Raw genomic sequence first — 18893 nt, forward strand, 5'->3', positions numbered from 1 at the left:
AATTACTTTGGGTATGCAATCATCAGGCGTTTTATGCTAATGTACCCTCAGCATAAGGGGTGATTATATAGATGCTATAGATACAAAATGTATGTAGTCTAAAAAAAAGAATAAATCCACAGAAAATGATTTTGATTAATAAATGTATCATACTTCATATACTATTATTAGGGATGGGTACCTTTCACATTTGAACCGATACGGTACCGATACCGGTACCCAACGGTAAATCTTTTCGGTACTTTAGTCTAAAAAATATTTATTTACCTACCTCAGTCGTGAAAATAAAAATCCAAACTTCAAATAACTACAATTTCGACAGTTTTTCGGCTTGCCATTGCTCCGACTGCTTTGTTGTTGAATCAAGTCAAATCCTAGGTAAGCATATATTGTGCGTGTGAACGTTGAGATGAAAAGAAAAAAGGTAAAAAAAAAAAAAAAGTATCTCACTTGAATCGATACTCGGTAGTACCGACGTACCCATCCCTAACTATTATACATGTTGCATGCATGTATCCCCTCCCTACTTCCCATTTCCCCACACCCGATTGGATAAATGACATGCTGGTGCTCTAGTTCGACATCTAGTGGCTGAATGTTATCTACAGCACCTTTAACTCTTTGCATGCCACGCCCGAGATTTTTTTCATATTTCATCAACCGAGTCTACCGTTGGAAATTCAGCTACATCAGGCGCTCAGATGTGAAAAAAGCGCCCCCTATCGTCTCCCAGGTGGTAATTCACCCTTTTGGATTGAACTCAATGAAAATGAATGAGAGAGAAAAAATACCCGCACTCCACATTTTACTTCTCACTCACGCAGCCGGCATCTACCAGCTTCATACTGGACTCTCAGAGCAGCGGGGAATATGTGTTTTACAGTATACACGGTGAATCAATAAAAATAACGATTTTTTCCGAATGGCGATCAGGAATTGGAATAATCCATTTGGATACCATCTGATCTCAGGTAAGGAATCTATGTTACAAGTCTAAGGATAATAGGACCCGTTTTCACGGATATATAAGCTTTTATGTGATTATGTGATATGGCTGTTTGACTATGCGCGCAGTCAGGAAATAGGAGAAGCGATTTTCAGCGTGCGCCACGAGCGTGCATGCGTACACATATACTATCGATAATCTAGTGTTTATTTGAAAACGATTCATAAATAGGCAGAACAATGACAAAGAATATTCCAGTAAAAGGCGATTATCATGGAAACCTCTTTTTTCTCCGTGAAAACGAGGGGTTTTCTAAATGCTATGAAACGGAAATGAACCGATAAAAAAACAATCTGCTTCGACAATGTTGACTGGAAATAGGTCATTGATAATGCGACGGGCAGATTAGACACAGCCATAATTTAAAACATAGATTAGGCGATATTATCGTTAACATTGAAGTGGCCTTGGGCATTCAAGGGGGTAAAAAGGAATTAAGCTTGGGCAGTCAAAGTGTTAAGGCAGAAGCATTTAAGGCATCTTCTGGTTGAAGGTAATCAAATACTCTGGATAGGCCATTTGGTCGTGGAACACGATGAACATGGCTGGCTTTGTCATGTTGTTCACCACACTGTCATAGAAGGGACTGGAGGAAGAGTTCTTGGCCGGTGTAGTTTCCAATTCTGGTTTTCCCTGAGTGTAATCTCCAGTCAGGACACGGCAGAGGTACATGTATTGTAGCTTGGTCTGGGGATCCGGTTTGGAGTATGTCAGACAGGCAGAGTACTTGGCCTCTACAGCAAAGTATGTGCCTTTGCCAAACATGGTAGCTGTGGAGAGGAGGATATCAAACGTTAATCCACTGAACTGAGATAATGTACGTGTGAACTATTTGCATCAGAATTTAACACCTGCTCACATGAAAATTACATGAGATATTAAAGTCTCAGACTGACCAATAGTGACAAACATTCTGAGAATAATAAGTTAAAGCAAAAATAATACAAATGTGTATCCCTGACACACATAAAATAGTCCCTGAGATTATTTGTTACTTCACCATAAACAATCCTACGAACTAGACACAGCTGTATCTAGTATGATGCTGCTGGGAGGAGAGACGTGAAGAGGGACATGGTGAGAGACATGGTGAGACATGGTGAGGGACATGGTGAGAGATGGTGAGGGACATGGTGACATGGTGAGGGACATGGTGAGAGACATGGTGAGGGACATGGTGAGAGACATGGTGAGAGACATGGTGAGGGACATGGTGAGGGACATGGTGAGAGACATGGTGAGAGACATGGTGAGGGACATGGTGAGAGACATGGTGAGGGACATGGTGAGGGACATGGTGAGAGACATGGTGAGGGACATGGTGAGAGACATGGTGAGAGACATGGTGAGGGACATGGTGAGAGACATGGTGAGGGACATGGTGAGGGACATATGGCCCGTTGGGAGTTTGTGAAGATGCACAGAGGGCCTTCTCACTGTGAAAGGCTCATAGGGTTAGACCTCCTCACTGTTAAAAGCAGTTAACATGCAACGGCCCGTATACAGGGCCCTCTTTAGTGTACTGTGCATGAAATACGAATGTAGAATATAAAATTCCAGGCCTATAAACGGCTTTATAGGGTCAAGTGAGGCATCATTTGAAAGGCCTCCGTATCCTCTGTCGGATGGCACTGTTACTGTAAATCTCGATTTTACTGTTACCTTTGTATAATGGCGATAACTGTGTCAAAAATCACCGGATTGAGACGCGTTTTTCTCCTAGACATTCACAGAAAGCTAAAGAATATAAATTGTATTTTATGGCAATAACGTTGAGGTTTGTTCGACCCGTGAGATATAAACACAATATTTCAGTCAATGGTTGTAAGAAAAAATTATTTGTCGTCGGCTGGTGTAAGCTGGGTAGTGTAGTTTTATGAAATTTAAAAAAGCCCTGGGTCTCCTCTTTCTCTGGACTACAACGATTTCATGACGGCTTTCCTGTTCTACCGTCTAAATCATCCATTTCCGGTGCAATGCGCAGAGATAACACTTAAAATCATTGCTAAACAAACGTAGTGCTGAAAATATACTTTGACTGCGGTTTTTGATAGGATAGTTTTGATAGGATTAGGGTCTTTACTCTTGAAAAAGAAACACAACATCACTTAATACAGACTTTATTGCAACGTTAAATAAATCTCAGGTACCGGACTTAACAGATTAAGCAGCCAGCCTTTTCCTCTTGCTTTAACTTATGCTTGTGTGATACCCGAGTAGGTTCTGTGGGAGGTACTCCTTCTGGCTTCACCTCGCTGCACAATTTACTCATAGTGCTAGCTTTGAATCAAAGCACCAACTCATATAACTAGGGTTACATATGTAATCATCAGTGTCACCTTCATCTAAGACATGATGTCCCCCTTGGAGTGGGACATCACTTAACAATGGACCTCATTCACCAACATTGTCTTAAGTTTCTCAACCTCCTTGGTAAGAGAAAGCCTACGACAGTTACCCCCAGATTCATCAACGCGTGGAGAGGTTGCCAAAATGATTGCATCTGCGATTCCCTGAATGAACACCAACAGTAGGCTTTTATTATTCTAATGACTTGTTTTATTAAGAGATCGCAGATACTGTATGCGCTGCCCTATAGTAGTCATACTGTATAATGCACAGTACACATCTTAGCGTGACATCTTAAAGGCCGCCAGAGTCTGGCGTACTGTGAGCGGACCGGACTCCGCAGAGGTCCGCATGGACTCTGCGCCGCGCATTGGTGTCACACAAAAGGCTGCTCGGCGTGTTGGTTGACATCGACCTGCATTAAATATAGTAAACTGGCATGAGAAATGTAGAAAATTGGTACGCGGTGGTATGCTTGACTATGAAACCTCAAACGATTGCAGACATGCTTCGCAGAGTCCGGTCTGCTCACAGTACACCTGACTCTGTGGCGGCCTTAAGATACTGTACTGTACGCAGCGCATACAATATCTGCGATCGCCTAATGAAACAAGTCATTAGAAAAATATAAGCCGCATTCATTACACCCGTATATATAGAATTAAATCCCTATTTGTTGCCTGTCGATTGCCGTTTCAGGTGACAAAATCCGTTCAGCGGTTCTCGAGTTACATGCCGATATGTGAGGTGTGCGCCAAAGTACACAGCAGACTTTCTTTTTCTTTTCTTTTTGTACCACCCACGACTCCCGGGGCTCTAGCTCTGTCAATCATTTGGCAATCTCGAAAATGATTAGACAGGGTTGTAACCAATGAGAGTCGCTTTCCAATGATACCCCACGTGTGGATCTGCAAATCAGGGATCTAGGTGAGAAGTCACGAGCGAAGACAGGAAGAGAAAAGAAAACGCTGAATGCATTGGAGTCAATGAGAAAACTGAAACCTGCAGCTTTTCTTTTTCTCCCAGTTGACCAAAATCACTCTTAACCCTTTATCTGCCACAGATTATTCTGATCTTAATCCACTCTCTGCCACCACTATAAGTCTATGGAGATGTTCCCCTTCTTTGCAGGGCTATAACTTTTTAAATTGTATTGCTAAATTGACATTACTATGGCCCATTCAACGTCAAGTATCTATCGTTTAGGATGTAGCAACGTTCTACTTTTTCATTCACATATTCATACTAAAATACGGTCTAAAGTATAAATATGTTTTTATCGTTTTCTGCAGCATTATGCAGAACGCGAGTTATAGGCATAAATACATATATTAGATCATCAAATGTAGTTTGATACCGATTGACGTAAGATAAAGAATTTCAATTGTACAAGGTCCTACACGTCATGCCTCATCATCTGCTGGTGACCGGAGGGGGGGGGGGGGGGGGGGGGGGGGGGGGGGGGTTATAAGTCCGTGGCCGACGTTAAATGATTCATGTAGTATGGGCGATATATATATCAGAGCAGATTATGCGTTTAATAATAATCAAACACGCTGAAACTCACCGCGGCTTCCTCTGACCGTTGGGTGATCAGCGTGGAGCAGAAATATCTCTATTATGGGATGTTGATATATGCGATCCATTTCCAGGTTGTATAATACTATATGCGTCCAAATCATGTTGTTTATCGAGTTATTTGCAACCGATCGCTGTCCAGTGTATCAAGATGGAGTCCCGCTAACGATAGTGAGTGCCCGGACGAAATATGGTTGAGCACCACTTCCGGCGCATCACTTCCGGTTTTGGCGATTCGCCGATCGGCCACCAGATGGCGGTCTTGAACCGTTGGAGAGTTGAGAGGAGATCAACAGCAAGTCTCAAGTCTCCGTGGGTGAAATATGATTGCCATCACAGATTTTTGAAATATTGATCTCAAAGACGCCTAACACGTTCTTGGCGAGAAAAGGGTTAATCACTCATTTCTGAACGGATTTCTATGAGATTTGGACATGTACTACATAAGACTTCAAGGCTATGGGCCCAGGGTGTCTTCCAGCTCATACCAATTTATTTGGAAATACTATATTTGGATATTGCAACTACAGAAAAACGTGAGTAACACGTTTTTCTACAACTCAAGTTCAGACCTATGTTACTCTTCCATTAGAACTAAAAGTGATGTTTCTTTATTGTATCAGAAACTCCAGAATGTTATCTTTCAAAAGAGACCAGGCTTATGCATGTGCTATAAGTATAAAGTATAGTATTTTGGTTTGCAAAAGTAGTATGCAGTCCTCAAAAACAAAAATGGCCACTTTTTGGGGCGCCTGTTAACTCATTCAGCGCCAGCTATTATCCTCATCCTGTAGTCAATGGGCCACGCTAAAAGATAGGCATTTTCACTGTGCGCCACGATGTTTGCAGAGCTATGTCTATATTCTATATTATAGCTATGGAGACAATACTATGGCTCATTTGACAGTCACTATCTCTCGTCCAACATGTAAAAAAGAGTAAATGTTTTCATGTATACGTTTGCGTGTTATCCCGTGGTGAATATTGTATAGTTTCAGAGTGATCCAGGCTAATTCCTGGAAGCTGTGTTATGGAGCGCTATGTGCATTTTGCTAAAGGCGTTCGCGTTGCTCGCCTGGACACGTTACTATTTCCAAATCAAAGGTATATAATAGGTATTATGTTTCATCATGAATGCATCAAAGGGGGGGGGGGGGGGGTCGTTTTTTGATAGTCTGATCGTCAGCAACGGCATACGTTTTGAATACTACATATGTTGATCGTTGCGATCGATGTGAAATCATTGTTGGATCAAAGTAGGATTGATGTCATATAGTCCTTACCTTTACTAGGAGGTATCCCAAAAAGAATATTCCAATTGTCTGATCGCGATTTCCAGTATTGATGTCCATCGGGTCCCTGACATGAAATGGCATAAAATATGTGCTGAACGCGTTCCAAGGTGCTCGGATGAAGCGTTTCACTTGCCTGGGTCCAAATTCTCCGCCTGGACCAATGTAACACACAGTGTGAAATACAGTTTCAAAGGGTAGGCGATACTGCCACCTAGCAGGATTCGGCCGGCATTGCACTCTCGGGGTCTCAGAATGAGTTCCAATGATAACACAAAGGTCCGCGAGAGTGTATAGAATATTAAAGTCGGAAAAAAAGAAAAGAGTATACTCGTTATTAGCACTCAACGTAGGAGTGGACGGTATAAACGGTATACGGTATAAACGGTATTAATTTGCTCTACGGTATGGATTTTGACTATACCGTGTAACTGGTAGAGTAGCTCTAAAATAGCAATGACGTCATGTAACCACAGCGCGACTATTTCAATCGCATTTTCCCCTAAAAATAGATAGAATTAGTCATAGATAATAGATATGTGCAAACTGGAAAAAGTTATTTAGGAGGCTTCGCGCAGTGGGCGTGTCAACACGCAATTGTCATTTCATAATAAACACATATCACCGCGGCGCACAGCAAGTTTCAATTTCAGTTCCTGGCATTTTTAACCAGTGGAGAAAGGTAAGAGATGTCCCTATCGTTTTTCTTATATGAATTATTCTACGTTAATAAAACATACCTGGTGATCAACTACAGTTTGCTGTAAACATTATGATATGCGTGTAGTGTTATGATAACGACGGCTGCAGCGGGAGCCGGGAGGATGGCGGCAGCAGTGGATTTGCGAATAGCATGCAGCTGCAGAGCCGCAGAGCCAGCGGCGCTTTCAGGTCAGGTCCGCTCAACAGCGCCCCCCCACCCAACGGCTGAAAGCTGTGACCAGACCTGAAAGCGCCGCTGGCTCTGCGGCTCTGCAGCTACATATGCTTCTAGCAAAATCCAGCATCCAGCCCGGCTGTTTGCAATGGGAGCAGCACGGACTCGGGACTTATTTTATTTGGAATATAATGACTTTATACGCAAAAGTAGCCTAGTTTTAAGTTAAAATATTATAAATCTACATGCCTTGAGGATGTCATTCTTTATATAGCCTGCCTATCAGGCAAAAACAATTATTCTAACGGAAACACTGATACCGTGATATATACCGTTACCGTCTATGCTTCAAATTATACCGTGATATAAATTTTAGACCATACCGTCCACCCCTAACTCAACGGTTGTCGGGCAATAACGAGTATATATGTTATTGGCGCAGAAAGTGTTAAGAGATTAAGTCAGGTCAAGCTGCTGATTTTATTGGCGACCAGTGGTGGCAGCACTGAGCATTCGTTGACTGGAGGAGTTGAAAGGAGACTTAGGAGTATTTCAGCAGCAACAGTACAAGCGGCAGTAGAGGACAAAAAAACGAACAAAAAACATAGGTATAAGTCTCACCATTTTTTCCAGCATAATTGCGATTGAAGCCATTGTAGTTGATGGAGTCTATAGTGGTATAGCATGCGCCATGGAACAGACGTTTCTCATTGTTCTGGTGGCCATTTCTGTTGTCCATGTCATTCTTCTTGATCTGAAGGCTCCGCCACATGCCAGGGTTCTGGATCCTTGCAATCTGAGGGCAAAAAGACTCATTCCAGTCAAAACCTGAAAGCTGGAAAAATGTATACTAAATCAATGTACTTAAAACTAAGAACACGCCAACATTTTGGGAAATTAGCTAGATATACATACCAGTTTCCTCTCTGTGCGTTAGCCTAGCTTAGCACAATTAATGGAAGCGGACATGGCCCGTTAGCCTAGGCATTGTCCAACTAACACCTCTCCCAAAAGCTAACCGGCCATTGTGCTAAGCTAGGCTAACGTGCAGCCAGATAGCTTTCTACTGAACGCACAGATCTTCTTTTCTCTCTCTGGAGAAGACGGTAAGCCATTTCCCAAAATGTTGGCGTGTTCCTTTAAAGTGTGTTATTTTACGATATATGCTTTGTACAACTTAAGCTATAATTAGTACGTCATTAAGTTGTATTTAAATGTACTTTTCTGTACTTACTTTAGACATACTAACTGTGAAAGCATTCAGATAACATTTTCTAATATAATTTAGTGTATTCATATATTTTAAAATATATTATAAAAGCATTTCTTCCATCACATCTCCCTCATTAACTAAAACACATATATAGAAAATATAGTGCTTTCATTTAAAGGGGCACTTCACCAAAAAGATTACATCATTGGGGACATTGAGTGTTGTGTCAATTATAGCTTCAAGGAATTATCTAGATGAAAAAATAGCGATACCTTGTCTTATAGGGACTGCTACCTTATAATTTAATTGAGCTGTAATGAACACAACACTAGGATTGTCCCCTATGACGTCACTGGCGGCCATATTCAAACTAATTTACTCTTGATAACTGTCGTATCATAACACTTTTTGGATGCGTGTGAGATTATATGCAAAATAAATCTGCATTGTTTTTGGTGAAGTGACCCTTTAACCTCTTAAGCCTGATCGGCCCGGTAGCCAAGAGTAAAGACCCTAACCCTATAAAAACAGCAGTCAAAGTGTATATTTTCAGCACTAGGTTTGTTTACCAATGATTTTAAGTGTTATTAGCGAAATATGAGCTTGTAAAAATCTCCGCCCATTGCATCAGAAACCGGATAATTTAGACAGGGCACAGGGTTGGGAAAGGTTGGGAACAACAACAATGGATACGAGCTGATTATGGGAAAGCATGGAATCGGCAGCATGAATGAAAATGGTGAAAGATTAGCAAATGCCTGTGCGGACTACAACCTGGTCATAGGAGGGACAGTTTACCCCCACAAACCTGTTCACAAAGCCACATGGATATCACCTGACCACACCACAGAAAACCAAATAGATCATATATGTATAAACAGGAAGTTCAGACGTTCCCTCCTAGATGTACGAGTGAAGAGGGGGGCAGATGCGGGGTCAGATCATCACCTACTGGCTGCAAAACTCCAACTCAAGCTGAAGCGCTGTAACAGCCCCACTGACAGAGCAAAGTACAACATCCAGCTTTTCCAGGACATAGGAACAAAGTACACTACCCAGCTTACACCAGCCGCAGACAAACCCGCAGCCACTTGACGTGAAAATCGTGTTTATATCTCATGGGTCGAACAAACCTCAGCGTTATTGCCATAAAATACAACATATATTGTTTCTTTACCTTTCTGTGAACGTCTAGAAAAAAACGTGTCGCAATCCGGTAAAAAATGGTGGAACTATAGACATTATACAAAAGTAACTGTACTTACAGTAGATTTCATTCACAGCCTTTGCTGCCCTGTAACGGGCGCCTGGTGGTAGTAAATCCAGATTTAACTCTGCCATTGGAAAGAGGAGATTCGGGCTGATCCATAGATGTATGACTTAATAAGGTCATTTATAGGCCTGCTATTCTATATCCTATTCATATTGTATGTGTCCGGATGGCAAAATCCAGTACTGTATCTACAAAAAACCCTGTAAATCATCTGCCCTTTGTCCATTTGCTTAAACTTTTAGAACACTTGATCTGAAGAAGGTGGAAATTCACAGTCAAAGATGGGGGCAAAAAACGAATAATAATAATTTATATTCTCCTTTGGTTCATTGCAATTTACTCAAGCATAGTAACAGACACAATATTTCTGACACTGGGAATACATTCCCTGAGGTCCCTAGATACCAAGATAATGCAAATGGGCCTTGTAGAAGTGGAGCAATCTTCCATTTACTTGGGTACGTACTTTGTGAATTTTCTGAAAATATGGCTTGGACTTAAGAGGTTAAATGCATGTTCCCTGGGGACAATCAGACCTCAAGAACAGTACATATTACGTGCGGACAACCATACCTCAAGAACAGTGCATGTAGGGACAACCATACCTCAAGAACAGTGCATGTTACGTGCAGACAACCATACCTCAAGAACAGTGCATGTAGGGACAACCATACCTCAAGAACAGTGCATGTTACGTGGGGACAACCATACCTCAAGAACAGTGCATGTAGGGACAACCATACCTCAAGAACAGTGCATGTTACGTGGGGACAAGCATACCTCAAGAACAGTGCATGTTACGTGGGGACAAGCATACCTCAAGAACAGTGCATGTAGGGACAACCATACCTCAAGAACAGTGCATGTTACGTGGGGACAAGCATACCTCAAGAACAGTGCATGTTACGTGGGGACAACCATACCTCAAGAACAGTGCATGTTACGTGGGGACAACCATACCTCAAGAACAGTGCATGTTACGTGGGGACAAGCATACCTCAAGAACAGTGCATGTTACGTGGGGACAGCCCTACCTCATGAACAGTGCATGTTACGTGGGGACAGCCACACCTCATGAACAGTGCATGTTACATGGGGACAGCCACACCTCATGAACAGTGCATGTTACGTGGGGACAGCCCTACCTAAAGAACAGTGCATGTTACGTGGGGACAGCCCTACCTCATGAACAGTGCATGTGCACGTGGCTTGGAACAGCTGCAGGATGTCGTTGTGCTCTGGACTTCCGGGCGCGAGGGGGAAGGACTCAAAGGTCATGTTTGTGGTCATAGGTTGCCAGTGAAGAGGTAAACCGGCAGACGGATCTGGAACTAGGAAGCACAAAATACGTTTAGCTGCTATAGATAACATTTAGGCGAGTCAATCTATGAAAAAAAAGCACTTAACCCAAAATAAAATGTATACAAAAGGTTTTTCGATGGATTCCGATAGTATTGGGCGTGCTAAATAACATATTAAAAGTCTACCAAAATCCCCCCCCCCCCCCCGAAAGCCGCCATTTCCAAGATGGCGTCCCAGATGGCGGTGGAGATATTAAAATGGCTATATCTCAAATTGAGAATATGGTGCAAAGGATTTCTCAACTGATTCTGGTACCTCTGGGCATGTTCACTAACATACTAAAAATCTAGGAAAATACACCTTCCAGAAAGGCTTAATTTTCAAGATGGCGTCCAAAATGGCGGCAGACTAAGCTTAAAATGGCTATATATCTCAATAGAAAAAAATATATAACTGATTTTTCACTTGATTCTGGTACCTCTAGACATGCTTGTGAACATACTAAAAATCTAGGAAAATACACCTTCCGGAAAGGCATCATTTTCAAGATGGCGTCCAAACTGGCGCCCAGGAGCTTAAAATGACTATACAAATACAAATAGCTTACTAAAAAAGGTGTTTGCACTCTCCAGCTCTCAAGCTAGCATAGTTGAAGCCTTCTTTTTGACCATTATAGTTGTTATAGTTAGAGGTGTTTGCACTCTCCAGCTCCCAAACTACCATCGTTGAAGCCTTCTTTTTCTGAATCAGTTTCCTTCTTTCTTTTCTGACCTAGTCCTGTGTTTGGGCATGCCTGGGCGTGTCTGACCTGGCAGTGTTATTTAAGCCCCAGTTTCATTCTAGTCTTTGACAGAGGTGTTTGCACTCTCAGCTCTCAAGCTAGCATAGTTGAAGCCTTCTTTTTGACCATTATAGTTGTTAGTGAGATACTTACCAATGATAGACATGTACTCCGGAGACAAAACATGCATTCTGTCAACACTGGAGTTCATTTGTGGTCTGGCATCCAAACACCACCTTGCCCCAGTAGTTACATTTGACCAACCCCTATATTGGAAAGCAGCAGAGATAATCCTAGATTCACCACAGTGCAGTCACCTCAAGTCCTTTGTCCTGCTCCTAGGAGGATTTCACACATTTATGAATTTGCTAGGAGCAATTGGTACACTGGTGGACGGTACAGGACTTAAGGACATTCTAGGGGTAGTCTATGGGGAGAACTCAGTAGCCCATATGATGACAGGCAAATCAGTTCAGAGAGCATTCCGTGGCCATCTTCTGGTTGACAAATGTCTTAACCGCATGATAATATCAGAAATGGTAGATGATAGTCATGAATTTGCAGCAATGGTTGAACAGTCTGAAGCAATGTATACCTCAATAGTTAAGGGTGAAATGCCATTGGAAACAGTGTTCACATCAGAGACCCTCATTACAATAAATGAAGAGCTGGGAAAAAGGAAGATGGAACTGTGTGCTAGATCCAAAACTAGTCAGTTGTGGCTAAATTACCAACACATGTTAGAAGTTGCTAGGTCACTGATAACAGCAGATCGCACAGGTTCCTGGCTTTTGCACCTACGCGCTGTTTCTGAATGCATGCCGATATTCGCTGCGGCTGGGCATTACAATTACTTGAAATCGGCACACTTTTATGTCCAAGAGATGAGTCAGCTTCACATCAACCACCCAGATGTCTTCAGACAATTTGAAAAGGGTTTTCATGTTATCCGTCGCAGCAGCCAATCATGGGCAGGCCTCAGCTCAGATCTTGTAATCGAAACAACATTGATGAGGTCATTGAAGACTACAGGAGGGATGACACATGGAAGTGGAATGACCGACAATCAGAGATCCCTTTGGACAATGTCAAAGGGCATAACATCAGAGTATAACACCGCAATGCAGGAGTTCTCAAACCAGACATACACAACATCAGAACAGCACAAGGATTCAACAGAGGCAAGGATGAAAAGGGATGCTGCTGACCTGGAGAAGATCACTTCAAAACTTGCTATATGTTCACCTTTCTCTCCAGACTCTTCTTTAAGGAATGTTGTTACAGGTGTTGTCGCTGAGGATGGAGTGAACGTGCATGATTATGACTGTTGGACGCAACATAATGCACAAAATGATCGGACAGCCGGCATTCACATTTTCATTTAGTAGAAAGGATAAAGCCATAACCCTTGGACAAAAATCGTCTATCAAGGTTGCTCCTGATCGAATCATTGATTCTGCACTTCTTTTTCAACGTTTCCTTATTGTCTCCCAAACTGGAGAGCTGTCATTGGAGGAGGTTATGCGTTACGAACTCAGTCCTTTCCCTCCTGCCCTCTTTGAAGCCGGAAACGTCTTCCGCAAAGTTGATAAACCACAACTAGCGCACGCGATCTGTGATCATGCAAGTGATGCAATCCTAGATTCTGTACCAGAAACGGAGCATTATGTTCTTGATGGTGGTTCACTCCTTCACCGAATACAATGGAAGCACGGACAAAGCTATGGTAAAATTGCACAGTCATATGCAGACTTCACCATCCAACATTATGGCTCAGCTACAACCATTGTGTTTGATGGCTATGAGGATGGGCCATCCATTAAAGACAACACACATCAAAGAAGAGGAAACAATATTCATCCCATTGTCAACTTCACTGCTGAGACAGAGTTCTCAGGTAAGAAGGAGGAGTTCCTGTCAAGAGATCTGAATAAACAGAAACTGATCCACATGATAAGTGATGAACTGAAAGAACGGGATTGCACTGTGGTCAATTCACTTGGAGATGCTGATGTAGACATAGTAAGGGCCGCAGTGGGATCATCTCTTCTTCACACCACGACGCTGATTGGAGAAGATACTGATCTCCTCGTCTTACTTCTTTACTATGCACAGAGAGATAGCAAGGGCCTTTATTTCAGATCAGACAAGTCGAAAGCTGATGGCAGTTTTAAAGTGTACGCCATAAACCATTTGAAAGAAGTACTCGGACAGGATGTGTGTTCTCAGTTGCTGTTCATCCATGCTGTGACTGGCTGTGACACAACTTCCCGGATCTACGAAGTTGGCAAAAAGACAGCATTCCAAAAACTTGTAAAAGGGGATCCTGTCCTTCAGGCTTGTGCCAATGCATTCACTGTACCAAACCAGACAACAGATGTGATCGATGACCTTGGGTGCCAAGCAATGGCTGTCTTTTTTGGTGGAAAGTGCACAGATTCGCTTGCAAAAATGAGATATAACATTTTCAGCAAGAAGGTTGTCTCAGCTTCATCAACGGTAACGCCTGAACGTCTACCACCAACTGAATCTGCTACCAAATTCCACTGTCGTAGAGCATACTACCAGGTCATGGTCTGGATGGGAACAGATGATGGTATAGATGCTCTAGACTGGGGCTGGAACCTGCAGGACAATAGATTTGTCCCACTCATGTCAACAATGAATGCTGCTCCAGACAGTCTCTTGAAGGTCATTCATTGTAACTGTACCACTGCCTGCAAGACACTTCGCTGCTCATGCAGAAAATATGGACTACCTTGTACTACTGTCTGTGGACCATGTCAACTTCATGAATGTGACAATCCACATAACAAGTTTCTCCCAGAGGATCCTGAAGATGATGATGAGTAGGCCTAAAGACCACAATAAGTGGGTCATTTATTTTGTGTTCAACACCAAAGCCAGCTTTCTAGGTTGAATATAATAACCAATTTTAATTTTGGCCAAAATAAGCTACAGGCAGCCATTTTGATGATGCAAATGATGCATTCCTAGCAGATATATTTAGCTAGATATTTTGCTCGTTATTAATGTATAGAGGTGCCAGAATCAGTTTATAAATCCTTTAGAAATGTTTTCCCATTTGAGATACAGGCATTCTAAGCTCCCAGTCGTCATTTTGGACACCATTTTGAAAATTAAGCCTCTTCGGAAGGTGTATTTCCGTAAAACTTTAGTATGTTCCTAAGTATGTCTAGGGGTACTTGGGGTACCAGAATCAAATGACAAAATAATTTATATAATTTTTATATCGACATATATATAGCCATTTTAAGCTTGGCCAGCCGCAATTTTGGACGCCATCTTGAAAATGAAGCCTTTCTGGGAGGTGTATTTTCCTAGATTTTTAGTATGTTAGTGAGCATGCCCAGAGGTACCAGAATCAGTTGAGAAATCCTTTGCACCATTTTCTTAATTTGAGATATAGCCATTTTAATCGCCCCGGCGCCATATGGGACGCCATCTTGGAAATGACGGCTTTCGGAGGGGTCGATTTTGGTCGACTTTTAGTATGTTATTTAGCATGCCCAATACTACCAGAATCCATTGAAAAACCTTTTGTATCAATTTTTTTGGGGTTAAACCATATATTGACTCGCCTACATTTCTATGTAAAAATAATATAGATATTTTTAATAACACATCCACAGAACTTTTAGAAAGGTGCAGAATAAAGGTTATCTTTTTGATTAGTTAGGTTACCTAACTTATCAACGCGTCTGACTTTGAAGCTGTTGCCCTGCTGGTCGACGGCAAGTCCCGCAGACAGGTTGACATCATACGACAGACCATGGATGGTGATGGTTACAATATGCTGCAGGTTCCCCAGGGCCTGTTCAAGATGGAAGTTGGAGGTGGGGTCCACACTCTGGAACTGAAGCCCCGGAGCTTCACATTGCCAGTCGGCCGCGGCCCCCGCCAGCTCCACCGCCCGCTCCACCGCGTCCTCGATCCTGGCCCTGTTCAGCATCACGTCGATCTCGGCGGAGGCAACGAGCAGGTCGGCGGGGGGTCCCTCGATGGTGAGCGAGGCCAGAGATCTATCGTATTCCACCCGCACGCCCGTGGTGGCCTGGATGTCCACGATGCGCTGGCAGTCGGACGCGGAGAGGCGGAGGAGGGCGCTGTCTTTGATTTGCCTGCTGCCCTGGTGCCTGGATATGAGGTCCTCGATCGTCTTCTTGGCAGAGTCCACTTTGTCCTGTGAGTCGCCACAGATGTTAAAGCAAGCCGGATCAACCTCCTGGCTCGGAATGATGAAGTCTTGATCCTTCTGTGGCTTGCTAGCACATTTCATGGTGAAACATTCTGGAAAAAAGTAGTTTTTCATTACCAAAGGTAATGAAGAAATAGGCAGAGAACTCAATTTAAAAGTTCTTAGTGTACGCACTACCAGGAGAAGACACTGCATTTCCATATGTGGAGTGAAACTGTGGAACAGTGTGAATGGTGCTAAAGCAATGTCCAACATCAAACTGAATTATAAAGAAATAATTTTCACGAGGTACAGGGATGAGGAAGGGATTTGACATTCACGGGTGTTTACATTTTTATTTGATTTATTTCATATTTTTGTTTTGCATATATATATATATTTGTTTTGTAAGGTTTTAAATTTGTACATTCATTTGAGTAGTGGAAAAGGGGTAGGATTAAATGAGTGTATACTTCTTCCTACTCCTTTTCGAACATGTAAATTGAGTTATGTTTTGTATTTTTTGTATTTTTTTCCATTTCATTGCTATAGATCAATGATTTGTTTTTATATTGTTTGTATTTACATGTTCGAAATAAAGATTTAAAATCAAATCAAATCATTAACAGTATATTGTCAGTATAAGAATACAATAAGAATACAAAGAGGTCACAAGATACATTGCATTGCATTGTGAAGAGAGAAACATAATCGCTCTCAATCATCACTTAAAACAATGTATTAGACTCATACAAACACAATCCCATCTGCAATATCTAGTTTGAAGGTTTTGGAGGTGCTCTAGTGACATTTAGAGGCTGAAACTACTCATTGTGTCTTTAACCCTTGTGTGGTGTTTCGCGTTTCTGTTATTCATCCAACATTCATTATTTAAGATTTTAAAACAATACAGCCACAGCAATTCATGACAGGAATGGAATAAATCCTGTCCATCTTGAAAACATAAATTAAATGGCCTTTCTGTTTACTTGTTTTCATCTATTCCAGCCATATTCCAATAAATGAAAATGGACAGAACGGTGCACACAGGTCTACACTTCTGTCAAACTAGGCACCCTCAAATATGGGGCCAATAGTCCTAATGGTGACGCTATAGCAGCAAGTTCCTAGAAATATCAATAGTATGTGTCTGTAATCTATTGTGGCTGTCCAGCAGAATGAGATGAACATTCATGATTCATCACACAAGAGTTAAAGACCTTCCTATTGTTCCACCCTGTAAACACCAGCCTCTCATCTTGTTCACACCTTTCATCTGTAAACAGCAGCCTCTCATCTCGTTCACACCTTTCATCTGTAAACAGCAGCCTCTCATCTCGTTCACACCTTTCATCTGTAAACAGCAGCCTCTCATCTCATTCACACCTTTCATCTGTAAACAGCAGCCTCTCATCTCGTTCACACCTTTCATCTGTAAACACCAGCCTCTCATCTCGTGCACACACCTTTTATCTGTAAAAACCAGCCTCTCATCTCATTCACACCTTTCATCTGTAAACACCAGCCTCTCATCTCGTGCACACACCTTTTATCTGTAAAAACCAGCCTCTCATCTCATTCACACCTTTCATCTGTAAACACCAGCCTCTCATCTCCTGCACACACCTTTTATCTGTAAAAACCAGCCTCTTATCTCATTCACACCTTTCATCTGTAAACACCAGCCTCTCATCTCGTGCACACACCTTTTATTAGGGATGCACGATAAGTATCGGGCCGATATCAGCAATTATGACGTCATCCCGATAAACCCGATAACGTTATTAATAGCTCCGATAATATAATATATTTTTTGGTAAATAAAAAAAAATGCTGTTTGGGTGAATTGGGATGAAGGGCGTTTGTTTTTACTATCGGCTCCTCCCGTTTTGCCAGTACTGTGGTACGACTGATAGCGTGTGGTTTAGGAAGCGGGCGTTTTGCACAAATCCAGCGCTCCCTTTCTTGGCTGTGACGTAGCCACGTAAATTTCTGAAGCAGCGCGGATGTAAACAACAAAGATGGCGTCGGTACTCGGAATAGTTGGAGGAAAAAAGTTTGCTTGCTATTTGTAACAAATGCAATGCAGAAGTTCCACAAGGAGGGAAAAGGGCAACAACCAACGGCGCTGCCTGGCTGGTTGCTGGCTAACTAACGTAGCTACTCAATCCCGGGAGCTAACGGCGCTGCCTGGCTGGTTGCTGGCTAACTAACGTAGCTACTCGTCTCGGGAGCTAACGTCTCTGTCTGGCTGGTTGCTGGCTAACTAATGTAGCTACTCGTCTCGGGAGCTAACGCCTCTGTCTGGCTGGTTGCTGGCTAACTAATGTAGCTACTCGTCTCGGGAGCTAACGTCTCTGTCTGGCTGGTTGCTGGCTAACTAACGTAGCTACTCGTCTCGGGAGCTAACGCCTCTGTCTGGCTGGTTGCTGGCTAACTAATGTAGCTACTCGTCTCGGGAGCTAACGTCTCTGTCTGGCTGGTTGCTGGCTAACTAACGTAGCTACTCGTCTCGGGAGCAAACGGCGCTGCCTGGCTGATATGTATGATTATTATTGTATTGTGATATGTTTTGTTTCATGTTGAAAAAAAAAATTTGATCAAATTTTTTTTTATATTATTATATTATATTATACATTTAAATATTTTTTTAATACAATAAATATCGGTTATCGGTATCGGTTATCGGCTTGAGGAGCATAAAGTTATCGGTATCGGTGTCAAAATCAATATCGTGCATCCCTACCTTTTATCTGTAAAAACCAGCCTCTCATCTCATTCACACCTTTTATCTGTAAAAACCAGCCTCTCATCTCGTTCACACACCTTATATTTTTTTGGGCTTTCTGTATTTTTCACCCATCCCAATTTAGTCTTTATGCCAATTCCCTATCTTGGTTGTTGCACGCATTGCCCCACTGTTGGCCTGGGGAGGGTGTATAACTACCACATGCCTCCTCCGATACATGTGGAGTCGCCAGTCACTTCTTTTCACCTGACAGCAAGGAGTTTCACTGGGAGAAC

General features: G+C 42.3%; 1 protein-coding gene across 1 annotated transcript in view; it reads right to left on the minus strand.

Annotated features, from left to right (window-relative positions):
• Nucleotides 1–1152: 1152 nt before the first annotated feature.
• LOC311229008 (protein mono-ADP-ribosyltransferase PARP14-like) overlaps nt 1153–18893 on the minus strand; it is a gene marked incomplete at its 5' end in the record, with an annotated part of 133212 nt that continues 115471 nt past the window's right edge. Inside the window, 4 exons of the mRNA XM_084314999.1 lie at nt 1153–1776; nt 7724–7898; nt 10771–10919; nt 15377–15982. Coding sequence (XP_084171125.1) covers nt 1478–1776; nt 7724–7898; nt 10771–10919; nt 15377–15982 — 1229 coding nt within the window. The 3' untranslated portion in view covers nt 1153–1477. The remainder of the gene's footprint in view (nt 1777–7723; nt 7899–10770; nt 10920–15376; nt 15983–18893) is intronic.

Source organism: Notolepis coatsorum, assembly GCF_963971535.1.
Source record: "Notolepis coatsorum genome assembly, chromosome: 1".
In the NCBI taxonomy this organism is placed as follows: Eukaryota; Metazoa; Chordata; class Actinopteri; order Aulopiformes; family Paralepididae; genus Notolepis; species Notolepis coatsorum.